The 25,709-nt window shown below is 32.8% G+C and overlaps 4 protein-coding genes across 5 annotated transcripts; 2 read left to right on the top strand and 2 right to left on the bottom strand.

Moving 5' to 3' along the window:
* The first annotated feature begins 361 nt into the window (after positions 1-361).
* LOC125850832 (gamma-glutamyl hydrolase 1-like) lies at positions 362-3,860 on the top strand. Its single transcript, XM_049530666.1, has 10 exons — positions 362-664; positions 1,126-1,212; positions 1,365-1,454; positions 2,139-2,233; positions 2,356-2,416; positions 2,599-2,688; positions 2,869-2,931; positions 3,103-3,191; positions 3,441-3,533; positions 3,624-3,860. The coding sequence occupies exons 1-10, from the start codon at positions 374-376 to the stop codon at positions 3,676-3,678; spliced, it is 1,014 nt and encodes a 337-aa protein (XP_049386623.1). The 5' UTR covers positions 362-373; the 3' UTR covers positions 3,679-3,860.
* Positions 3,861-3,945: 85 nt separating this feature from the next.
* LOC125850834 (uncharacterized) lies at positions 3,946-6,026 on the bottom strand. The gene is made up of 4 exons (XM_049530667.1): positions 5,860-6,026; positions 5,652-5,777; positions 4,721-4,840; positions 3,946-4,212 (listed from the first exon to the last, which is right to left on the bottom strand). Exons 1-4 carry the CDS (start codon positions 5,894-5,896, stop codon positions 4,148-4,150), a joined length of 348 nt encoding a protein of 115 aa, XP_049386624.1. The 5' UTR covers positions 5,897-6,026; the 3' UTR covers positions 3,946-4,147.
* A 902-nt stretch (positions 6,027-6,928) lies between these two features.
* LOC125850828 (uncharacterized) lies at positions 6,929-11,039 on the bottom strand. Of its 2 annotated transcripts, none has more exons than XM_049530661.1 (7): positions 10,714-11,039; positions 10,348-10,416; positions 10,055-10,222; positions 9,766-9,936; positions 9,375-9,584; positions 8,490-8,566; positions 6,929-8,044 (listed from the first exon to the last, which is right to left on the bottom strand). In XM_049530661.1, exons 1-7 carry the CDS (start codon positions 10,796-10,798, stop codon positions 7,376-7,378), a joined length of 1,449 nt encoding a protein of 482 aa, XP_049386618.1. In that variant the 5' UTR covers positions 10,799-11,039; the 3' UTR covers positions 6,929-7,375. The 2 variants fall into 2 exon arrangements, with proteins under 2 accessions (XP_049386618.1, XP_049386619.1); XM_049530662.1 differs by having other exon boundaries at positions 6,929-8,038.
* A 6,678-nt stretch (positions 11,040-17,717) lies between these two features.
* On the top strand, positions 17,718-22,982 carry LOC125850830 (protein GRAVITROPIC IN THE LIGHT 1-like). The gene is made up of 3 exons (XM_049530664.1): positions 17,718-18,033; positions 18,344-18,461; positions 21,147-22,982. Exon 3 carries the CDS (start codon positions 21,147-21,149, stop codon positions 22,512-22,514), a length of 1,368 nt encoding a protein of 455 aa, XP_049386621.1. The 5' UTR covers positions 17,718-18,033; positions 18,344-18,461; the 3' UTR covers positions 22,515-22,982.
* Positions 22,983-25,709: the final 2,727 nt, after the last annotated feature.

The following is a 25,709-nucleotide window of genomic DNA, read 5'->3' as shown; positions in this document are numbered from 1 at the left end:
TACAAGTACCATGCATGACTCTAAAGCTCGTTTAATAAGAGGGATAAATAATAACTAATTTTAGAATGAGTTTATCTCATATTTGATTGTGATCTGATTATGCACAAACCTAATAAACAATTCTTAACATCCATATGACTATAAAATGTTGAGACTCGTGATCTTTTTATGTAGGTTATTAAAACATGTTATTTAAAGTAAAATGAGAAGTTCAACTTAAATTATTTCCGACTCAGGAATATGTTATTCTCTTTGAAACGGACTAATATCTAAGGAAATATTATGTAAGATGAGTAGTAGTTCTTCTATAAAAACTCAACAAGAGCACCACAATCACTACACACTCTCATCATCTTCTAATTTTTTTAAAAAAATGTCTAACTACTTCCTCATTTCCCTTCTCACTACCTCTCTCTTCCTTGTGGTTACCGCCATTGAGTCGGTGGAGCTGTTTGTCCCCGCCGGCTGCCCTTTGCCCGACCATAACCTTAATTACCGGCCAATCATCGGGATTATCAGTCATCCCGGTGACGGAGACTCTGGTCGAATAAATAATTCGACCGGAGTGTCCTACATTGCTGCTTCGTATGTGAAGTTAGTTGAATCAGGGGGTGCTAGGGTCATTCCACTTCTCTTTGATGATTCTCCTCAACTTCTCGATCAAGTGTGCACTTAATTTTCCTCTTTTTTAAAATTTGAATTCTTATTTAAAAGCTTTTACGTAAAATCCATAAGAATTTATTTGTACTCGATGTTTATACCATATTAATGATATTACAACATAGTACATGTCTTTGTATGGAGTAATTTTCTTTTAAATCATCTAGAAAACATGAAATTAGCTACAGAATTTATTAGCAATCTCTAGCTAATCAGTCGCGAAATAGCTCCTAGCTAATTGGATTGTTCATAATCCATCACTAATCCATATCTAAATAGAATTAGCATTGAAGTTTTGTTGTTTAGCTATTAAATTTTGTTAGTCGCTAATTTCTTGTTTTCTTGTGTTATCACATTTATTACTTACTCATAACAAAATACATATTGATTTGGTGTAATTGTGTAAACACATATGTAAGTAAGTTTTTTAACAATCTTTATTACTAACATGGATTTTATTTGCAGAAACTTAATCTAGTAAATGGAGTGATCTTCCCAGGAGGCTGGGCTAAGAAAGGACACTATTTTGAGACTATCAAAGCAATTTTTAGGGTAACTATTTACGAACTATTATCAATATAGGACGTTTTAAACATATACAAATAAGTTATCATTGACTATGTTATCAACTAAATGCTTGTAATATATAATATTTGTCTGGTTTTAATTTTTCTACATATATTTTCATTTGGTGATACTTACAGAAGGTTTTGGAGAAGAATGATGCCGGAGAACATTTCCCTCTCCTTGCCATCAACCATGGATTTGAGCTTTTGATGATGATTGTATCCAAGGTTATTCATGAATACACATACCGATATCAGAAATTTTGTTAAGGATATTCCTGATTTAATATATATGTAAAAATACTGATCACTGTTCCTTATCATGGTGTGCATTGGTCACATATAAACTTTTCAAACATAATAAGTAACAGATTTTGTTACATCTTTTTATTAGGGCTTTTTTTTAAGTATTGAGTAGTTTATATAGAACGGGAGCCTTAGTGTAACTGGTAAAGTTATTGACATACAATTAAAAGGTCAAATGCAGAGTAAGGTTGTGTATAATAGACCCTTGTCGTCCGAGCCCAGAGGCGGACCCACCTTTACTAGTGGGGTGCACGTGTACTTGTCAATTTCGGAAAAAAATCATGTATATATATGTGTATATTTATCTTGAGAAACTGTCAGAAACTAGGATATAATTAACAATGCATCCATGACAAGCATACGAGTGTTCCCGTGCCTTGGTACAAGGTAGAGGAACTACTCGCAAGACTAGAGTTCAAATCCAGCTAGGGTGCTAAATTCATTAACTTAGAGATCATATTTGGTGCACCCTAAGTTTTCAAATCTTGAGTTCGCCTCTGTTCGAGCTTTCCCTGGACCTCTCCATAACAGAAGCTTTAGTTCACCGGACTGCTCAGTAGGTCTACTATTTTGCTGTTTCCAATTTATTTTTTTCCTTTGTAACAGGACAATAACATTCTTGAGAAATTCAGTGTATCAAATCAGGCAACCAAACTCCATTTTGTGGAAACTGTAAATATTGAAGATACAGTATTTGGGAGGTATTAAAGATCATCACTAGTTATTAATCACCAAACTAATTACAAGACTAATATTAATGACCAATTTGATTAATAACAATGCATTTTGATTCTTGTTTATTTGGCTAATATGTTTTATGCAGGTTCCCACCTACATTAATAAAGAAGTTGAGTAAAGAATGCCTTGTGCTACAAAGTCACAAGGTGAGTCCTTGAAGATTATGTTTGCACATCTTTAGCAATGAATTTTGTTTTGATAATTCTGGTGTTCGGGTTAGCTTGCAGGCATCTCAATTAATTGTACGAAATACCTACTACCTCTCACCAGCATAGATAACAGGGAAATTAAATATTTTGATTTTCTTTTTGTTCCCCTCATGCAACAGTATGGTTTATCACCAGAAAAATTTCAAGCAAATGATGATCTATCTAGCTTTTTCATTATGTTGACTACTAGCACAGACACACGCAACAAGGTACATAAGTATATTTTCTTCCCCCAATTTTTTTATACATATTGAATACAATGATATATTCTCTACTGAGGGTTTATCGGAAACAGTCTCTCTACATTTGAGGTAGGGGTAAGTCTGTCTACACTCTACCCTCGTCAGATCCCACGATGAGTGATCTAATTTTCTTAATCAATGAATCAGGTCTATGTCTCTACTCTTAAAGCAGAGAACTATCCCATAACTGCTGTACAGTGGCACCCAGAGGTACAATGATGATTTGTTCTCTTATTCTATTAGTACAAGTAAAGTTGTTAAGAAGGGTAATATAATATCCTCACTTTAAGACGTTTCTCATGAGGATTCATATAGCCGACTCAATGTATTTAATTTTCTTCTTATTGAATTCATTTGGTTTAATTGTTCTCATTGCTGCAGAAAAGTGCTTTTGAATGGGGATTATCAGCAATTCCACATTCTGAAGATGCAGTTCAAGTGACTCAACTTGTTGCCAACTATTTTGTCAGGTACATCACCTTTCGTTCCGATCCCAAAATAAAGAATGATAATGCTAAAAAAGGAAAAGAGTATGATACAGAGGCAGCTCAATAGAATGGGTGACCTAAAGCCAAAATTCAGTAAGGAAACAAGTGATAATTGAAGTGTGAAACTCGCGAAAAACTCTAGTTTAACAATTACAGATTTTGTTAATGTTTTCATTTATTCAACGATTGTATTTATGATTGAAAGCTTTCACTTATAATGTATTAATGCAGTGAAGCAAGAAAATCTTCTAATAAACCAGATGCTCAAAAAGTACTTGACAATCTCATCTATAATTACACTCCAACTTATAGTGGAAAGACCGGGTAAGTAATTCTGCATTTTTTACTTTTCTAGTAAGCAATCACTTCAATTTTCTTCAGTAATTTGATTGATTTATGTTTTTTGTCTTTCAGGAAAGGTTACGATGAGGTTTACGTGTTCAACAGTCCTGCTGTGAACTCTATTTAGATGCAGAGGAAATGCATATGATCCTACTAAGAGTATTAGAATAACCGTGATGGTATGATTAGGTAATTGAAGAGACATTTCGAGTTGTAATTGAAACTATTCATGCTTCAAGTAATCTGCAGTTTCATTTCGAAAAAAACTAGTTTATATGTACTAATAGAATGAAATGCACATAACAAAAAGTTGGGAATTGACATCCAATTTCTCACAATTATTCCAGTCTCAACTCCTAATATACCTAGCAAATCAACAATAACTTATCGATCAAGTGTAATTCAACAAGTAAGATCTGAAAAGACTTATACACAGACCTTACCTTGTGAATATTTTCTAGCAAATGTTGGGACGATAAATGAAAAAAAAAAAAAAGGATAATTATAGCTTCGCCACTTTTTTAAACTTGAAAAAGGGGTTATGTGTAGAGACAACATATCCACCAAAGGAATTTCTATTTCTTCATGTAATTTTGTCAACCAAATCTTATCATATTTGTTGGCTCACTCAAAACGTACTTTGGTAGTTCATATTTGGTACCTGCAACAAATCATGTTAAATTTCTATTAGTAAAATAACATTTTTTTTTAATGAATATAATCTGCGTGATCAAATAAATACGTTAAAAATATAATAGTTTTTTTTTAATGTTTAGGATGGGTGTAAAATATACACTTGAGCAATTTTAGTGCTCAATCTTGGAGACATGACGATTAGTAGCAGAGACAAAAAATTTATTAAGGTATGTCAAAATATGAAAAAATAGATGCACATAAAAAATAAGAATCAACATATAGCATATATATATACAATAATACTAACATATTCAATGGAATCGCAAAAGTAAGAATGAGTAGGGTTATGACTAATTAATGTGTATGTAGACCTGACCTCTACCCGGAGAGATAGAGAGGTTGTTTCCAATAGACTTTCAACTCAAGTAAAAACGGTTTGAAACATATAGCATATATATGCATAAAATTAAAATTTTAACCTTACTAAATAACATAATTTTAAGGCGAAATACATGTTTTATTTTTACAAGTACCTGATTCATCGTAGCAAATAGTCATGTCAGTGTTTTGGGCAATAATTCCAGCACTGTCCACAATTGCTTGAGCTAGTTCTAGATCTGCTTCTGCAGCAGCCCGAAGCGCATCCCAGATTTCTGTTACAGAGTTAATAAACAATTGTCTACAAACTCGTGTCTTATCTGCTTTCGTATCATGTTGAATTGTATGATCATCACGTATAGTCAATAAAAAAAAACTTTTATATTGGTTAGGTGTTAGGGGTGGGGGTGGGGGTGGGAGTGGAGGTTTGAGATGATTATTGTATAATTTACCTAAATCACGGTGTGTTAAGAGTTAATTACATTATTTCTCTATTTTTTAACAAATTATAAGTCTCTTAAAATTTATGGATTTCGGATACATAGCCGAGAGATGTATCCGAGAAGGGAAGGATGTATTCAAGAGGAGAGGAGAGAAATGTTTCAGAGAGGGGTTAGGAACCGGATACAAAGGAGAGGGATATATCCGAGAAGTGAAGGATGTATCGAGAGGGGAGAGATGTATCCGAGAGGGATAGAGATGTATCAGCCAGAGGAAAGTGATATATCCGAGAGAGGCTTTTTGAATTTTTTTAAATTGTAGGGAATTTTAAAGATTATGATAAAATAAAATGTGTATTTGGATAATTTTTCCATGATTATATTCGATCCAAAGATTTATTTTGCATCAAACCTATTATACTTAGTATATAATTATGGATTCAAACCTATGATTTTGTTATAATTTTAATGAATTATTACACATAAATTTATCTTTCCTGTTGAAAGTTCTAGATTCAGATCCAAAGATATATATCGTTTATTGAGGATACAATCAATCAAAACAACGTACGTGAATAAAAGTGTGCTCTCTCGAACACAACTTAATTAAATTTTTTTAATGAGATGATTAGAGAATTATTTGTACCTTTCTTGCCACCATAGTGTGGAGCAGTGTCCCAAAACTCTTCCTTCAGTTGCATCAATTGACTTCTTGTTATTGGTTGTGGATGCTTCCATGGTTTTGGCTTTCTTATTATTTTTTTCCCTGTCCCTATAATTCAAAATTAAATCATATCATTCAATTTATTTAAAGAAAAAACTGTACTATTAAATCAAGAAATTAAAATACTAACTGTTGGGCTTGACATGAGATGATCCACAAGAACCCATAGTGTTTCTTTTTTAGCATACAAATTCCCTATAGTTACACACATAAACCATAGTGGCATATAACTTTTCAAAAATTGTTAAAGAGTTGAAATATTCCTAAAACTGGCAAATGAGATGTAAGAAAATAATGAGGTTGAAATACTATATTACTATAACTATGGATAATAACATTAAAGAGGAAAGCTATATCGGTAGTTGGCTTTGAATTGCTTTCTCGTGATTACACCGTTTTATGCCACTAGATATTAAATTTTCACCATGGAAGATAATTAAAAATGTGATCAACATAAAAAAAGAAAAGATGGAACTTGTTATCACTTTTATATCTCATATACATTTTCACTTTAATTTTTAAAAGTTCTGGTTTGATGTAAAACGTCCCATTTTTGTGCATTTTAAAAAGAAAATTAGTCTATATGATAGATATACTATGGTTTAGTCGAAGAACCTTTAAAAATTAGTATCTCTATCTTCACAAGGTAGCCAGATAGGGATAAGTATGTGTATATCCTATCTTCCCAAGACCTCACCTTGTGGGATTACACTGAACATATTGTTATTAATAGATATTCTATGGTAGAAATATTACTAGAATTATACCAGGTTACTGTGCGGGAATGGTAAGTAATCAATCATTCGTAATTAGAGGTCTCAAATTCAAAGCTTTTCATTAAGGAGCGGTTTGCCCCAAAATGAAACTTCTTGGCACTAACACGAATTAGTCAGATTCCAAAATAGGTACCCATACGAAACAGCAAAACAAATATTACTCCATTATTATTCGATAATTTGTTTTTGTGATTCACAAATAGACCTGTCATCCATCATTGTAGAAGTGATAAAAATATCATACTGGACGTTGACTGGAAAGAGTTCAACTTTTCACTATTTTTAGTAGTGATTATCACGTTAAAACTGTCCTTGCTTTTAATTTTCATTTCAGTCCAACTTTCAACAATCTCACTTTTTGCAAGAAAAAAAAAAGCTCTTTTTCCAGCATCATTTATACAACTGCAAAATACATAAAAATGATGAGACAGAATTCTATTCAATTACTGAGAGATAAGTTCATACAACATACACAAAAGTCTTATGTAATAATAATACTAACACACTTTCTTGTGAGTCGATCGTCGTTTCGCCTGCTGGCTTCATTAAGGGGATAGGAATGAGGATTCTCCACAAGTTAGAACAAAAACTGTTTTGATCATCAAGAATATCACGGCTGTCATCTTTCAAACCTCAGATTTCACATGAATGTCTCATCCTTTTCCTATTACTTTCACTCCCCGGCAAGACGTACGCCACTACTTTAAGATTTTTTCCTTCCTCCAGAAAAGAGTAAAGGAAAATCTGTGAAATTACTCAATACAGCACATATGACTTGACTTGCTTCCATTAATATTAGAGTTACAACTTACATGACAAAAAGTTTTGACCCTCCCTGCTTATAAAACTAAGTCATTAGTGAGGCTAGAGTCATGCGTACCGGGGGAAAGAGTCTCCATACTTGTTCCTCATGCTGTAATGGGCAAACTTTGGATCCTCATAGTTTACTGCTTTCGTTTGATCAGCAGGTTTTGTCTCTACTCCTGCTGCTCCAACACTTGAATCATGTCGCCGATGCTTGGGTCTTTCCTTCTGGCTTTTAGACCTCACGTGCACGTATGAAGGAACCTCACCTGAGGCTCCATAGTATTCTGCATACTCATGTCGTCTGGAAGACCTGTGCTTGGTTGATAAGTTAGGGTCTTTTGTACTACCGGATCTAATCTTGGTGGGCTTGCCCTCGGGTACTACTTTATCACCGACAGCTGGGACATGTCTGATCTCGGAAGCAGGTGCTGGAGCCCTCTGCTTTTGAACTAACGGGGGCTCAACTTCATCTTCAGGCATGATCAGTGAATCTTTCAATGGAGTTAATCCGGGTCTAATGAAGCTCTTGTGTCTAAACCGCAAAGGAACGGCATAGCCAAAAAGGGAACCCAAACCCTCTATTGCAAGCTTGGCCAAATCCCAGAGAAGCTGTCCAAATGACGGCCAGCCTGCTTCTTGTTCGTCTTTCACAGTTTCAACAACAGGGGTCGGCTTCTCCTTCAATAAAGAAGGTTCCTGTTGCTCCACTTCCACATCACGTACTTGCTGCAACTATACACGATTAGCGAATAGCATGATACCAAGCACATGCCTGCCTTTTCATATAAAGCATGAAAATTTTAACAATATGACTTTTGAAGCCATACAAATCTTGTATGCACTTCCTCAAGGATAAACAACTCATTCATAAGTGAATGTCCTGACAAATGGGGTACTAGAAGAAATGTGTCGCACGAGGAACTCCTATTTATATGCCAAGATGTAGACTGAACTGACATAGTAATATCTTTAGGCAATCACTGATATTCCTCAAATGTACATCCTCCATTTAATTTAAAAAATAATAGAGATTTAAGTTGATCTTCGAGGGAGTTCCAGCGTTTCATTGGTAGGCAAGAACATGAAAATCAATAAGAACTGGACTGAGAGATGGATGCTAGAAAAATAATCACAACCTGTAATGCAAGAAAGAAGACCATGGATCAGAATCACCTACCGTCTTGGAGCCAAATCCTTGCTGGAGCATGCACGCAGCATATCCTATTATAATAGCACCAATAACCATGAGAACATCTGCCACAAGTATAAGATGAAGTTAGAGAGAACCAAAGCGAACCATGCCAGGCTGAAGCAACTAGTGGTAAACATCTAAAATTACACAAACAGAACAACCTAATATAGTAAATATTCTGTATATCCATTCATTAATTAGCAGTTCCGAATTTGGGCGTGAGACTAGCTATGGTTTCTCTTCTTTCTAAGTCATTTTCACATCTTCATCTGAGAGTGAGTACTAGGTGTTAATACGTTTTTACTTGGATCTAGCAAGATATGCTTATAGAGCAGGGGAAAAGTTGGACACAAACAAGTGCAAGTATAGATCAAATTTTTTTTTGACAGCTGAGAAATCCCTGAGGGCCTTCCAATCCCCAATATGGGTCTAAGTTCTTGGATTTCAGTATCAAACTCAACTCAATATGTAACTTTAACAGAATAAAAGAGCCCAAAACTTGTCTTTACTCAAGAAGAAATGCATTGCATCATCATTGATTTTCTCATACCAAGTTGAACTTCAATTCACTCTGCTAAATTCTAAACATTTAGCCTTGAAAGAAATGCTAGCCAAAATGAGATTTCATGTAAATTTAGTGATTTACAACTCCAAATGTAAGAGTCGGAACATACTTCGTTGCTGAAAGAGCACACCACGTACCCAACTGATTTCAAAGTCACTACATGGATATACCTAGTCAGCGAATGATAAAGCTAAAGCATTGTTCATAGCACATATCTATCAAGAATACTTAACACTTCTAGATAGCAGATACTATTGATGGTAATTGAAGATCAAAGAAGTCAGCTAGTCTTAAAGGATTCAAACCTATAGTTGACACTGAGCTGTACTGGTAGTCACAATCCTCCTGACTGAGAGAAATTTGCCTAAGAGCAGCATTACCTCGATCAACAACGAGTAATGAACAAGTTGGACGAACATATATTACATCGAAGTCGCTTGAAAACTGTGCATCTTCACTTGGCCCATCCCTGTATCCTGGAACATTAGACTTTCCTCCAGCAATTGTTGTCACACCTGAAAATAAGAAAGACAAAGACCTTTACTTGATAGACAAGATCTTTCAATCATTTTCCTTTTACTTCCATACAGTAACTTCAGCCTAATTTTTTCATGAGACATAAAAGTAACCCAATGAAGATTAATTAGAATGTTATATGTCTCAAAACAAAGGCGAGATGTCAAGCATAACAACCACCTGCTTCTCCAATCTTCCTAATAGCCAGATTTGAGGTATCAGCAACATAAATGTTTCCTTTGTCGTCCATGGCAGCTCCTTTTGGATTTTTGAAACGAGCATCACTTGGCTTCCCGTCCACATGGCCAGTGTGACCTTGAAATGAACCAGCAACTAATCTTGCTCTACTATCTGCACAGTCAGCAATCTTAATAAGCAAAAGACACATAAATCAAAAGTAAACCACGGATCTCCATTCGTCCACAAGACAAACATTCTCAACCATTTTCCAACCCAAAAAGAAGCTTACATTGAGATAACGGGGGAGTAATTCGAACGATTTTACTATTAATAGCATCAACAGCAAAGAGTTCACCATCCTCTGAGACGCGTATCTTATATGGCACAACACCAAGTTCATTTCCTTCTACAACAGTCTCAACTAAGTAGCCTTCTTCGAAATGAAGAAAATTTCCATCTGTAACAACATAACACACAATAGTCAAATTTCCAATGCTAGTATTCAGTCACATTTGCTCAAATCCAAATTTCCAATGCCAAATGTAAAACCAAACATAAGGAAACAAAAACAAAAAAGTTAACCTGATTGAGGAGTTTTAGAGGTAGACCTAGACCATTTGAGTATAGAATTCAAGTGCTTAATCAAAGGCCCTGAGTTGCAAAACAAAACAAAAAATCAGTCAAATTCTCAAAATCAATTGAAAAAACCCGGAGAAATCTTAATAGCTCAGTTGATTGACTTCCTCAACTTTCACATTGTTCGCGAGGATTCGATTCCCGTAATCCCCTCACCCATTATCCTTTCCCCTTCCCCTTCCCCTACCCTCACTTTTTATGAAAATTAAAAATTTAAAATTAAAGCATTCCTATATCATACAGAAATCATCTCAATCAACATCAACCCAAAAAAAAAAAAAAATCAAATTAAATCAGAAAATTGGGTCTTACCAGCAGGAGCAGCAGCATGAACCTGAAATTGAAGATAAGCAATAAAAAAAGCTATCAAACTGAAAAATAAAAAGGAATTTCTCATAGCTATTTCTCCCCAGTACAAAAAAATCCCAAAAAGAGCACAAAGATCAGAACAAACAGTGATTTTTTTTTAATTTTTTTTTTTTTGGATCTCTGAAAATGCAGAAGAAAGTAAAGCTAAATGTTGTATGTTACAGATGAAAAAAAATAATCACATTGATTCTGCTAAGCAAAAAAAAATAATAAACAAAAAAAGCTTAAGCTAAGTTCAGTACTGTTCAGTTGTAAGTAGTACTTTGAAGCTTTTGAACAATTTTTTGGAGGAATTATGACGAATGAGGTTAAATATTTATTTTATTTTATTTATTTATTTTCTTTAATTTAGTTTCAGTGGCTTTAAAAATTCCACTTTTTTTTATTTTATTTTTTTAAGAAAGTGCATTTATCGAGAATAATGGAAAAGAATCGGTGGTAAAGCGTATTTTTTTTTTCACTAAAAAAAAAGTACTTTTGTTTATGAAAATGGAATAATAATATTGGAAAATATTTATGCTAGTTGCATAGCTAGAAGTTGTAGATACACGCGCCTGACTTTAATGTTGATGAGGCCCAATACTAATATGGGCCTATAAATTAAGGGCCTTTACATTGGGCCACTTAGCAGTGTAGCTTTCGACCATGCTCCATTGAATTTGTATTTGAGAGGTTAAAGACAAGTAGATTATAATGATCAAATACCAAATGTTGAGAATTTGCTTCTGAAGAAGGTAATAGAACTAGTAAATAAAACCTACTGGGACCAACATGGGTTATGGTGCAGTATTGAGATTGTTTTATCCTTAACCAAAGGTCACAGGTTCGAGCTCTAGTTATGGAGAAAATCATTGGGAGCGTCGCCCCTGAATGGCCTGCCGTGTGCGATTCAGATTTAGTTCGAACACCGGATGAGAAACAAAAAAAAATCTATTAGGTGCTTTATTCCGAAGTAAGGTTATTCAATTTTGTCGTATCGAGAAATGGGGCAAGACACTTTTTAAGCCCTAAGAATTTTTTCAGGGGTAACTCCACATTTTGACTAGAATCTCTCTTACTAAGTTGGATCTGACTAGACTGATATTGTCACGCGTCTAGACTTGTTCAATGCTCCACGTGCTATACTCATATTTTGACCAATACACGACTTATGAAACTAATTGAAGTGTGCCTAAACCGACTCAGATAAGTTTTTTATTTAAAAAATGAGGTTTCACCCAAGTATAACTTGTTCGACACATCAACGTGTTGGCAAGATGGATGGATACGTCTGATTACTTCCCGTTTAATTAGGGCATGCAAATGTAGGTTTCTCGTCTATCTTTGCCCCACAGACATTACATCTTTAATCAATTCCTTGGATATTAATCGCTAATTTCAATTCCTTTGGACATAAATCACTCATTTAATGACCATAAAAGAATGTGATGCAACAGATGGAGTTGTTTCTTTCTTAACTAAAGGTCTCGAGATCGAGCCCTGAGTATGAAAACATACCTTCGTAGGAAGTGTTTTCCTTAGAATGAGGTCCTATGCAACGAGAGTCCAAAATAGTTGGGCTCCAATATGAGTAACGGATATCGATGGAAAACCCAAAAAAAAAACAAGAAAAAACACTAATTTAATGATGAAAGAATTACTCACCAACTAATCAAATCATGACATTTATATAGTTTGGACCGTATTTGATTGAGAAAACGACCAAAAGCCCCTCTAATCTATTGTCGGATTCTCAACTACACACTCATACTTTACGGTGGGTCCTATCACCCAGAGGCGTATCTAGTGGGGGTGCCGTGGGTTCACGTGAACCCATGCTCCCCTCTCTAGATCATGTGTAGTAGTGTTATATTTTTTAAAAAATATTTAAATATAGATGTGTGAACCCATGTTCAAAGTATATTATATAATAATGCGATGATGATTGGGTGCACCTTTCTAAGTAAGGATATAAATTTAAATCTTATATCTATCTTGTCTCTGTGAGTAACACCTTTCCAAGTGGTTATCAGTTACACTTTTGACGTTTCAGCTAATTTTACTTTTGTTTTTTTCCTTTAATCTTTCAAATTTTTCAAGTGTGTTACATTGAAAATTCCTAAAAAATTTAACATTGTAAATTTTTTATATAATTAAATCAAATGTGTATATTAAAATTTAAAACTAGTAGTATTATACATTTTGAACCTATAATTTTTAAAATTTAATGGTTCATATACGAACTAAAAGTCAAATTGATCAAATTTATATTTAAAATATATTTTTTCGTAATCGTGCACCCATCTAGCCAAAATCCTGGATACGCCTCTGCTATCACCTCCTTAAACTGTTTAAAAATGAAATTATTAGCTCCCTAATTGCTTATCTGGCAAAGTGAGTGGGGCTTTTGCCCATTTTCTCTATTTGATTAATTTAGTCACACGTATTATTTTGAATTTGACAATCTTCATTTCAAGATGAGAGAAAACATTGCCCTTGACCTTTGCTCATCAAATTAAGATGGAGTAGATTTAGAATTCAAAGTTTATAAGCATGAATTTAGAATTTATAATATGCTGTGAAGTTTTTATATATATATGCGCTTCATAAATTTCTAAACATGCATATATAAAATTCAAATCAAAATTATTAAGTTCGGCTAAATTCGTACGTCTCATACTTGCTCCACTAGGCTTTCGACCACATTGCCAAAATTATTTGAACATTATATGCCTCTAGTAGAAAGAATAAAAATTGAATGTAAAGTTATGTAAAAGTCCAATTGATATAATGTCAAATTGGCAATGCTTATAATATAGTTAACTTTATTAATTGGTTAAACAATATCCATTCCAAGAGTTGCTTCAAGTAATCATATATCTTTGCTAATAATTAATTTAACTTTTCAGACACTTCAAACAACACATACATTATTGTGGTGTTTATTGATTATAACCAATGTCCTCATTGAATGTTACAACACCTGCGAAACCTTATTATAACTAATTAATTATTAATTAACCCTTGCAAGTTGCAATTAGCAAGTGTACAATCCATTTCGTGACAAATTATGAGAAGAGGATATCACTTAATTTAATCAATGAAAGGAATAATTAAGGATTAAGAATTAATTAGGTGTCTGACTTATGCCTTTCCCTTTTTATTTAAATAAGAAGAAACAACCCAAAATAACTTACTGGTTGTTTTTATTAATTCAATAGAATCCAAAATAAAGATGGATCGTGACATAATTAATCTAGTCTCTTTAGATAAAAAAGAGACGAACATTATTGACAAAATAAAGATGGAACGGAGAGGTAAAGTGTTTCTTAATAAAAGTAACTCCGTACCTAGAGGTTGAACTCGAGACCTCTGGTTAAGGATGAAGAAGTACTTATCACTCCACTAACCCTTGTTGGTAAGACCTAATGCTAATTAACGTCAATTAATATGAGTATTATGATAAAATTCTCATATTAATTATTATTTTTGAAGAGACGTGCAAAGATCAAAGCGAGCAGATCGTAGGAATTACATAATAAAAAATCACCATGATTTTTTGTGGAATAACATAAATTTCTCTACTTTTAATCAAAAGTCTTAAATCAATCTTTGAAAATAGAATTATTTTTAATGTTTTTCTCTTAAGAAGTCTTACGTGACACAAATTCAACCTATTTGAGTCAAGTGATACTGAATATCAAATAATTTGTTAAATATATATAAGATAGAAGAACAAATAATCAAATAATAATTCTTGATTGTATGGCTATTTACGGGAAATAGTTTCATTTTTTGGAAGGTAAAACAATCTATTACCAGTAAGTAATAGAATAATTGTTTAATTCTGATTTATGAATAGGATAGGCTGAAGCAAGAAGCACACGTAAGCAACCTGGCTTTTAGCTATTGGTTATTATTGTGTATTTTAAAGTAACTTTAGAATATCTCTTGAAATAGTTTGTGAACAAAAAGTGAAATTCCATATTTTATTATATATATATAAAAGTATAAAAAATGGACAAGAAATAAACGCTTAATTTTAAAAAGAAACCGATCACAGTGAAAGTAAGATTGATTTCATGATTTCATCGATTAAATGAAAACAATTAGGTCGAATAAGTCCTTCTAGGCTGCTTATGAATCTTCGTGTACTGTTTTATTCAATATTTGTTCGATTATTTTTTTATTTATAAATGCAATATATACATTAGATTTGGTATATACATTACTTTTTTATTTGCAAATCGACAAATATCTATTTTTTTCCATGGTCAAAATAATAGAAAAAGACATTACTCTCTTGATTGGAAAAAAATGACATGTTAAGGAGGCAAATTAAATGGAGAAAAAAATGATAGATAGCAACAGGTAAAAGTAGGACCAATATTTCAAAGTAAATTACAGCATCCACAAATGTTCACAATTGATTGATGAAATTTAGAAGAAAAATGTCACCATCATCACCAAGATATGAAAACTACACAAGCTTAAAGATTAGATTTTCTTTGAAAATTTCTTCACAATATTAAAGAATCTTAATTTTGTAGGTTTTTCTTGAACAAAATGACAACGAAAACGAGAATTCTATAATAAAGAATATATAATTAAGTGACTACGACAATAAAATTATATTCTGATACGACAAAAGCAACAAATGACCAATCATTTGTTTTCGAAAGAAATTGAAGAATTTCTTAAGAATCCAAAAAAATTTTTAGAGAAATGAAAGGTATATATGTACAACAAAAGTATCTCTCATTGATTATAAAGATTTCCCTTTTTATTTCGTAAAGAATAATCATTTATTATGTTATCAAAGTTAGTAAAAGAAAATTCATTTGAGCATGTGAGAAATAAAATTGAAAGCTAAAGAGAAAAATTTGTCTTCCCTCCATGCAAATGTCACTATCGTCACAAGATATGAGAACTACACAATGTTAAAGATTATATTTTTCTTTGAAAATTTCTTCACAACATTAAATAATCTTAAACTCTAGGTTTTCTTGAACAATATGACAACGAAAATGAGGATTGTATAATGGAAATATATTAAAGTGACTACGACAATAAAATTAAATTATAATACGACTAAATAAATTAATTATCTGTTCTAAAAAAAATCAAAGAATAATTCAAATACTTTTTTTAGAGAAATGGAAACGAAAGTGTCTCTCATTGATTAGAAAGATCTTTCTTTTTATTTTGTAACGACTCATCCTTATTGTGCTTGTAAAAGCTAGTAATAATAATATCTTTGCGTATGTAATAAATGAAATTGGAAGTAAAAATAATGCATGCACACAAGATATACTTGTTTGCGTCTTAATGCCATATATATAATGGTCATCAAGTTAGAATCATCATTATTGTTGGAATGTAACGCTCTATTTATTTATTCATACTATTAATTAAAAAAGAACGTAAAAGCCTAACTTTAAGACAAAATGATTTTTTTAAAATCACAAATAAGTAGATTTTTCATAAACTAAAAATAGGTGTTTAGTTAGATGTGAAGAAAAAGATAGGAACAAAATACAAGTGCATAGTTTGTTTGAGATTCTCATCTTCTTTGGACAGTGTCATTGCCTTATTGGGATTCGATTTTAGCTTAAGACAACATAGTTTCTCTTACTCCCTCCATTCATTTTTACTGATTCATTGTATTATTTTTGGAAGTCTAATATACTCTTTTCGTTCAATAATAGTTATTCAGTATAATATTGTAAAATGTCTAACAATATTTGTCCACTAAAGTTAATATATATTTTTCACACTTACTTCCTTTTTTTTCCTTTATCATTAATTATATTCATTACTCTATTATATTTATTATATATTCAAAAGATGATATAGTAAAATTATCCTTCTATTTATAGCTTCTTAAAAAGTGTGCAAAGTCAATAGTTGACAAATATTACTCCTATTAGATATTTGGAGTAATATTTATCCAAGTTTATAAAATACCCTCTCTGTCTTCTTTTAGTTGTTAATTATGATTTCTTTTTTTTTAAAGTCAAACCATAAGAACTTTGACTAACATTTTTCAATGTATTTTTTCATCATACTGATATGCAAAAAATTGTAATTTATAATACTTTTCGTATAGTTTTGTTATATCTAATTTTTTTGTTTAAAATATCAAATTAATGTAATTTAATTTAACTTTGAAAATTATTCAAATTGACTTTCGAAAAACGTAACATGACAATTGAAATGAGACGGAGGGAGTAATAAATAATAAATAATTTTATATCTATTTACCTTTATTATTAAATACTATACAATTTTCAAATTTTTAGATGATTTATATTTAATAAGGGTGATTTGGTAAAATTATTCCTATACTTTACCACTTCTTAATCCATGTGTCAACTCAACATTGGACAATTATTGTTGCACAAATGAAATATTTGTTTATTTTTAATTATAATTATAATTAAGTGATGCTGTATAAGTTATTATGTAGTTTGGACTATTATGGTTGAATTAACTGATTTGATATAAATATGAGATGAAACGGGTAAGTATTCTCTTTATTGTTGTTAATTGTCATGTCATGTTTTTGGGGATTCAATTTAACTAATTTTCAAAGAATTTTAAAACTATACAAAATGTATTATAAATTGCATATTTTTTTCAATATAAATATTAAATAAATATATATTTTGACATATTAATCAAAATTCATATAGTTTAACTCTAACAATGACTCAAAATAAATTAGGACAAGTATAAATAAAAGAAAATAATATTTAACTTTTTTTCTTTTATTTTAAATATTTCATAAACCTCCCCCTATTGTTCCTCCTGAAGAAACACACCTGTGTGAATAATGCGGTGCGTCAGTAGTAAATATCCAATTACTAAATCACCCTTCATCCAGCTAAGCTCCTATCCATACAAACCCACGTAAAATTACCCTCACACTTCGGACAATTCCGTCATTTAATTCGTCCATAAATTGACCCAACCAAAAAAATCTGAGTATTTTATTTAAATTCCCAATGCCTTACTAGTTGTCCAACACTTCCCCATTTTCCCTGGTCCTTTTCGTCTTTTTCCTCTTACCCTCTTTCTCTCCACAATTTCTCACTTATTAACTCTCTACTATTTCTTCTCCCTCGAGCTCCGATTTTTTCTCTGTTCCCTAAAACACCCACTAATTTTGCATATCCATAAACAGTAAAAAGCACAATCATCATCAAATAGCCGTTGAAGATTCTCAATCATCACTCTTATCGCTCAATGCCAGCTTTCTACTGCAACTGAAATTTCCTTAAGGTATCATTTTTAGGATTTTTTTTCATATATATATGCTATTTTTTTGGTTTTAAACTTTTTTTTCCCGATTTTTTGGTTCATAAATTTTGGTATACAGAGAGAAAAGAGGTTGTTAATGAGTGGTGTTTTTCTGCTTCATTGAGATTCGTACACGAAACCTGAATTTTCTTCATTTTTTGAATCCTTGATTTTGGTATACAGAGAGAAGAGTGGATGATTATACTGATTTTGTGCTTCATTGAGATTCGTGCACGAAATCTGAATTTTCTCAAGTTTTATTGATTTTTGTATCGTTGATTTTGGTTTGCAGAGAGAAAGAGGTTGTTTATGAATGGAGGATTATGGTGTTTTTGTTGTGCTTCATTGAGATTCGGGCAGGAGGCGTGAATATTCTCCAGTTTTTTTTCTGAAGGTTTCGCCCAAAAAAGGTGAGTAGCTTTGATTTTTTTTTTCTGTGAGATTAATGTAATACAAAAAATGAATGGTGATATGATTAATTGATTAGTGCTAGTGTATATATTTTATTCTGCACTCTCGTGTAGAGAATCAGTAGTTATTTGTGTGCCTTGTAATGAGGTGCACGTTTAGGTCTTATTGTTGTGTTTGTTTCACTGTATGCGACCTCGCAGTAGCTTATCCTGTGATTCTCTCCACTATTGTTTGTGATCACGTGACTTGTTGCTGGGATGTTTTAGCACCTGAAAGTGGTGTCACGTGAACTGCTGCTACTGTGGGTAAACATTTTCTGGAAAATTAGCTTTTGAAAGTTTTGTCCGTTGGATTATATTGGGCACGATTATCGAGATGGCAAAGCAAGTCCAACGGGCATTTATGTGCCTTTGGATGGTGTGTGTAATCAGAGTTCTGAAAGATCATCAGGGCCCATGTGATTTTTTGCAGAATGCTGAGTGACGTGTGATGAAATTACTATAACAGTGTTGTAATGTGTCTCAATTTATTTGTGCTGTTTTAACTTTGGCATAGAGTTTACGAAAATAAAAAAATACTTTTTTTTATTAACGTGGTGTCCTATCTTTCACCCATCTCAATTAATTCAATGGGGGTACTTGCCACATCTCACTTGTAACAGTCACCAGCTAACTTTATCCAGTAAGAACAGATGAAAAGAACCACCTAGTATTTGTTTTTTTTTGTCTCTGTTGAGTTTCAAATCTTGAGATTTGGGGTTCTCAACCACATCGACCATGCACTTATATTTAATCGTTTTGGTCGTAAACATGCCTCAAAAATATGCTTTTGTCGTTGTGTTCTTAGACATGCCACACGAAAAATGTTCTTTCTTTATTTCTACTACATGGGTTCTTTCTTTATTACCTGTTCATGCGTGGTGACACGTCTAAAGCTGCAAAAGTTTGGAGGGATATTCAGTACTTTTTTTTTTTTTTTTAGAGTAATTGGACTATTAACTAATCTAGTACAAGCATTATTGGCTCTGAGTCTTTTTACTTGGTAGGTGTTGGTCAAAGAGTTTTAAAATTGGAAAATTAGTGTGTTGATTTTACTTTGGTGTGAATGGTGTGACCACAAAGTCTTGCGTGAATCATGGTCTAAATGTGCCATGGGGGTGGGGGATGCATGGGGTGATCATTATCCCATTCTTTTTGGTTCACAACTGTCTGAGATGGCTTATTTGAGTTAGAAAATCCACTTGGGGTAGATCCTTTCCCACTTAAGGCAATCTCATTCTCGCGCGAAATCTAAAATCTCTGATTAAGAATGGATTATGATTAAGAGCATGTCTAGACAGGCTTGTAGTTTTTCTAATGTTATGACATTTTGGCTTAAAATAAGTGCTTAAAACCACTTTCTCGTTTCACCTTAACGCTAACAAAAATGTTCAAAAATTATTTTAGCTTAAAACATATAAATAAGTCCATTCAAAAAAGCTCCTAAAGCTACCATAGGGTTCAGCCAAATTTAGTAACTTTATTCCAAAACTCAGTATTTTTATCAAAATTTCTACTAAATATTTGCATTAAGTAAACTAAGAACCCAAGTACTAATCCTCTTTCGATTTCAATTTGTTTGTTCTAATTTGATTTGACATGAAGTCTAGGAAGTACTCGATATGGCTATCCTAGAATTTAGATCTCATAAAGTTCAAATTTTGGCTTCGTTGGTTTGCAGTTCTTATTTTTATTTTTTCATGTTCTCCATCCCCAAGATTTTGGCTATTCTTAGTGGGCCTTGCCTAATCCCAATAAGGTCGGCAATCTTTGCTGTTCCCATAAAGATCTTTAACATGTATTATCTGTTAATGAGGTCGTTTTCAAATGATTCTGTCCAAAGATTTACTTTTTAAGAGTATTCAAGAGGGGCAGGGGGTGGGGGACTGAAAATTTAGAAATATAGATTGCCAAGTATTGGAGTACTATTGCTTGGGGGCTTAAGAGTATGGGATTTCATCCCTATGGCAATACTGCATTAATTCGTTTGTTGGTAGCGTTTTTATTCTATGATTTGTTGTCATCTTGCACATTGATGTGGGAAATTGGCGAATAAAGGCTATTGATTGGGAAATTTATACTATTCTTTAAGTTAGGCAGAGGCTGATGAGTTTATTAATAGTTTTGGGTCAAATCATGCCGTTTCTACATTATTGAATAGTATATTAATATTGCACTGCAGAAGTTCTTTATGTTCTCAGCTAACCATTTTTATATCCATGTCTTCAAGTTGCTATCTTGTATCTTTTTGTTCTAGTATTATATAAAAAAGCATTCTTGAACTTGTAATGTAGATGTGCCTTTAGTTTTTCTTCTATCTCTCTGTTCACATTTCTCTTTTTCTTCCAATTAACTCTACTTTTTGAACTTGTAAAAAGGAGATTGAGAGGCCACAGGGCAATACTCAAGTAGAGAACAAAAAGAAATTCCAATTGCCTTTAACTAACCTCGATTCAAGAGTTAAAGTGTGTTACTTTTTTTCTTTAGCTGTAACATGCTAATCATTTGGTAGATAGTCGTCGTTGCCATCATTTCATTCCTTTTTCTCTCTTTAAATGACACTATTATTGGCATTAGCTGAAATGATTATGTTGCTCCAACCTAATATGGTATAATATCAACTTCACAACCTCATATTTGCTTCAGATGGATTCAGTTAATCGGTCTGCTGTGACCCCGAGTAAGAGCAAATTGGCTCGTACGTTTGCTAAGGTTTTGCACATCCGATCTCTAACAGGAGGAAACCAGAAGCCAAAATTCAGTGAACATGTTAAGGATGATGTCGTAAAGAAGGATTTAGTGAAGAGTGAGTTACTCAAGAAAACACAGTTTAAGTCCTTCGATGATGAAGATGAAAAGCATCAGAAAGCAGCTGCAGATGCTTTTCTTGCGAAGCTGTTTGCGAATATCTCAGCGGTTAAAGCGGCATATGCCCAATTGCAGTTTGCTCAGTCTCCATATGACCCTGATGGAATTCAATCTGCTGATGACTTGGTGGTGGCCGAACTGAAGAACTTGTCTGAATTGAAACAGTGCTTTGTAAAGAAGCAGTTCGATGAGTATTCCCCAGAGAAAACTCACCTTTTGGCCGAAATTCAGGAACAGAAAAGTATTTTGAAGACGTATGATATCATGGGAAAGAAGCTGGATTCACAGCTCAAACTCAAGGAATCAGAACTTATGTTTCTTCGAGAGAAACTAGTTGAGGCTAATCAAGAAAACAAGCTGCTTGAGAAAAGATTGAATGCCAGCGGGCCTGTGTCTCCTTTGGACAATCTTCACTTTTCAAGCTTGAACCCCATCCATTTTATCATGTTCCATCGGCAGACAATTAGGTCTATTCGAAGCTTTGTTAGGTTGTTGAGCAAGGAGCTGGTAGATGCTGGGTGGAAGTTAGATGCTGCAGCCAGTTCCATCGAACCCGGAATAGAGTTCTCGAAAGCAAATGACATATGTTACGCCTTTGAGTCATTCGTTAGCCGAGAGATGTTTGATGGTTTCAATTATCCAACCTTTTCCATCTCAACCGAGCCTCTGCCCGAGCAAAAGAAGAGGCAAAAGTTGTTTTACGACAGATTCACCGAGCTAAGATCCATGAAGCCTGCTGATTACTTTGCCTGGAAACCCAAATCAACATTCTCAAGATTCTGTCGTGCCAAGTACCTGAAACTAATCCATCCCAAGATGGAAGACTCCATTTTCGGCAACCTGGATCAAAGAAACATACTCAATTCAGGTGAGTATCCCGAGTCAACTTTCTTCTCCGCATACAGCGATATGGCTAAGCGCATCTGGTTACTACACTGTCTAGCTTTCTCCTTCGATCCCATAGCTTCAATCTTCCAATTGAGTAAAGGTAATCGATTTTCAGACGTTTACATGGAGAGTCTGAATGAAGAAGCGTTCATATCATGGGATGGATCACCAGAAACCGAACCCCGTGTTGGCTTCACGGTGGTTCCCGGTTTCAAGATAGGTAAAACTGTCATTCAGTGTCAAGTTTACCTGTGTTGAACCTCCCATAGATGGTAAATCCAAAAGCAGCATCAGATTCTTTCCTTTACAAATGGACCCACAACACAACACATCAACGATAACATTGTTTTTTTTAATGTTGTGAAATGGGAACAAAGAGACCAGAATGATGGAGGAATTTAGAAGGGGGGGCATGGCATGGCTGGCTGGCTTTTCAATAAAGGGGAAAGCGCGTTGATGAATTTTTGTGTCTTGTGGAAACTTGGAATAGTGTTTACCAAACATTGTCTTTGTTTTTTTCTATGTTTTGTTTGGTTGGAAAATGTTTACTATTACTAGTAGTAGTAGTTGTAGTAGTACTAGTAATGTTATTTTAAAGTAGAAAAAATCATTCCTCCAATTTTGTTAATATTAGGAGAGGAGTGGTGGAAGAATCTTAGCTGTGTACATTATTTTATTAATATGATTCGGCTAATATTTTATTGATAATAATGTTTGTTTGTGTGTGTGCATTTTGGAGTGTTGCTTCTACACTTTTGTGGGTGAAAACCTTTTTAACCAAAGAAGGTTTTTTCATATCTACTACCAGAGTTTTGATTTCGAGTCCTAGATATGGAGTTTTATTGGGGTAAAATAGTGTTTTGCAGGACTAGAATTGAAAATAGCCTTAAGTTGCTTGAAACTCGCACCACCTACCCGAGCAACAATTGTGCTCACCGGGTAAAATCCGAAAAAGGGGAATTGAACTCTATGAGATTAGCTCTCTTGTAAGAGCGGTCGGAAGTTAACCGATTGGTCTGACTCAACAAGTATGGTTAAGGTTTGTGTATGCTATATTCTACTCAAACTCTATTTTATTATTGTTGTTATTGTAGTTTTAATGTAATGCAAATATCGAATATCGAGTATGAGAAAAAAAGACAACTTTTTGTGGGTTGAAGACGAATAAAGGTTGAGGTCATAGTTCACACTGTCCATTTTCTTAGTCAAAAAGAGCGGACGATTCCATTCTAGTAGCAAATTCATCCTTTACTAGTTTTTGCTACGCCTTTTTTGGGACTTATATAGATCTGAATTTAATTATTAATATTCACAAAATAGTTTATTAGAAAAGTATATATCTAAGTTAGAATTTGAGTGGTGAACTGATCCTATCAACTAATGATAGCAAATGGGTGAGTTGAATAAAGATTATTCAAATGTTGGATCTGGGTAAAAAAAAAAAAAAAAAAAAAGAAAGTAATATTCTGAATATTCTAACAATTTTTTTGTTGTTTTTTGAGAGTGTCTTGTCGTGCTAGGTCACCGAGCTCAATAAGCAGGAATTTTTTACCTAAATTACATCCAAATCATCTTAAGTTTAGTGTTCAGCCTCTAAATATTATTTTCACGCCTTGAAGTAATTTGTTTTTCTAAATTTTAAGAATGATCACTGAATTTATCAAAGCATTAATCAATTTATTTATTCAATAAAAAAATTTAAATGTGATGCAATATAAGCATACATAATGGATAAACAAAAAATAATAGAGAAATATTTACGACTACAAAATAACAAAAATATGGTAATGTGCTATAAACAATATTGGGCCAAATGACATGCCTGGAGGTTATTCCACTTTTGTGTATTATTGAGTTAAGAGTCTGACTCTCCTCATCTCCCTTCAAATCTCATGTGACGTCTTCCTGTAAATTCGAATGATGAAGACACCCTGTGTGTGTTTTGTGTGGAGAGAAATATTTTTCATCGAAAAACAAGCTCTTTAAAAATAAGAAAAATAGCATATCGGATAAAAATAAAATAAAAATATTTTCTTCGTTAGTTGTCAAACTAAAATAAAATGAAATAATCCACTTATTTTCTATAGAATTTTTTTTTTCTTCATAAGAATATCTTTTTTATTTTATTGGATAAGGGTTTGAAAAATACCTCAACTTTGATCGAATTTGCTGTTGCGATACTAAACTTTCANCAAAAATATGGTAATGTGCTATAAACAATATTGGGCCAAATGACATGCCTGGAGGTTATTCCACTTTTGTGTATTATTGAGTTAAGAGTCTGACTCTCCTCATCTCCCTTCAAATCTCATGTGACGTCTTCCTGTAAATTCGAATGATGAAGACACCCTGTGTGTGTTTTGTGTGGAGAGAAATATTTTTTATTGAAAAACCAGCTCTTTAAAAATAAGAAAAATAACATATCGGATAAAAATAAAACTAAAAATATTTTCTTTGTTAGTTGTCAAACTAAAAATAAAATGAAATAATCCACTTATTTTCTATGGATTTTTTTTTTCTTCATAAGAATATCGCTTTTTATTTTATTGGGATAAGGGTCTGCTCAACTTTGGTCGAATTTGCTGTTGCAATACTAAACTTTCATGAAGACCTATTACCTCCCTTAGACTATTTAATACCGTATTTTTTACCCCATGAACTATTTAATAGTGTATAAAGGTATATATGTGCCCACGTGAACACATTACTATTTATAATTTTGCATTATTTTTTATGTCCACGTGGACAAATATATATGTTTAAAATACGGTATTAAATAGTCTAGGGAAGTAATAGGTCCTCATGAAAGTTTAGTATCGCAACAGTAAATTCGATCAAAGTTGAAATATTTTTCAGTCCCTTATCCCTATTTTATGGTAGGAAAGTCTTATTTGGTCGTCCCAATTTTTATATCTAACTTTTTTCCATGATAATGACACCATGCATGAGATCCAAAGATCTGTTCAAAGCCAATATCAATATTACAATCTTCGTATCAATCTATGTGACATCATTTAATTATAAATAGATCTAAGTTATGTTGTGATAAAATTCTCATTAAAAGTATATACAACTAAAATTTTGTTGTTAAATTATTTTTTATTATAACCCTTTTTTGATAAAAAAGGAAAGTATGCCACGTGGCATTTATTTCAGATTATTCTTTTTATTCAACCCTCGAAAGAAATCAATAATCATTCTTCAATTTTTCTCTAACAATCTTGAAGCAATGAGATATAATTTAACTAATCCAAAACGATAATTGCCAGGTTATATGTATACTACTACATTCATCATTCAGTTAAACAATTGGAATATTTAGTCCATGCACTGTAAAATAGATAGAATAACATATAGATAAAGAAATCTCATTAATTTTACTAATGAGTATATAAGTCCCTTAAAAGACTCAAATAATATATTGTACTTAGTTATATTGCATCCCACTACAAA

Source organism: Solanum stenotomum, unplaced genomic scaffold (assembly GCF_019186545.1).
Source record: "Solanum stenotomum isolate F172 unplaced genomic scaffold, ASM1918654v1 scaffold1971, whole genome shotgun sequence".
NCBI lineage: Eukaryota > Viridiplantae > Streptophyta > Magnoliopsida > Solanales > Solanaceae > Solanum > Solanum stenotomum.
The sequence above is the reverse complement of the archived record's forward strand: the minus strand, read 5'-3'. Positions and strand labels throughout refer to the sequence as shown.

Bases quoted from the DNA above. Each gene is read 5' to 3' on its own strand.
- LOC125850830 (XM_049530664.1), top strand. From the start codon at position 21,147: ATGGATTCAGTTAATCGGTCTGCTGTGACCCCGAGTAAGAGCAAATTG.
- LOC125850834 (XM_049530667.1), bottom strand. From the start codon at position 5,896: ATGGGTTCTTGTGGATCATCTCATGTCAAGCCCAACA. The intron at 5,778-5,859 runs GTTAGTATTTTA...TTTGAATTATAG, and splicing joins ATCTCATGTCAAGCCCAACA to GGACAGGGAAAAAAATAATA. The intron at 4,841-5,651 runs GTACAAATAATT...ACTCTGTAACAG, and splicing joins ACACTATGGTGGCAAGAAAG to AAATCTGGGATGCGCTTCGG.
- LOC125850828 (XM_049530661.1), bottom strand. From the start codon at position 10,798: ATGAGAAATTCCTTTTTATTTTTCAGTTTGATAGCTTTTTTTATTGCT. The intron at 10,417-10,713 runs GTAAGACCCAAT...TTTGCAACTCAG, and splicing joins TCATGCTGCTGCTCCTGCTG to GGCCTTTGATTAAGCACTTG. The intron at 9,937-10,054 runs GTAAGCTTCTTT...CTGACTGTGCAG, and splicing joins TACTCCCCCGTTATCTCAAT to ATAGTAGAGCAAGATTAGTT.
- LOC125850832 (XM_049530666.1), top strand. From the start codon at position 374: ATGTCTAACTACTTCCTCATTTCCCTTCTCACTACCTCTCTCTTCCTT. The intron at 1,213-1,364 runs GTAACTATTTAC...TGATACTTACAG, and splicing joins CTATCAAAGCAATTTTTAGG to AAGGTTTTGGAGAAGAATGA. The intron at 2,932-3,102 runs GTACAATGATGA...TCATTGCTGCAG, and splicing joins CTGTACAGTGGCACCCAGAG to AAAAGTGCTTTTGAATGGGG.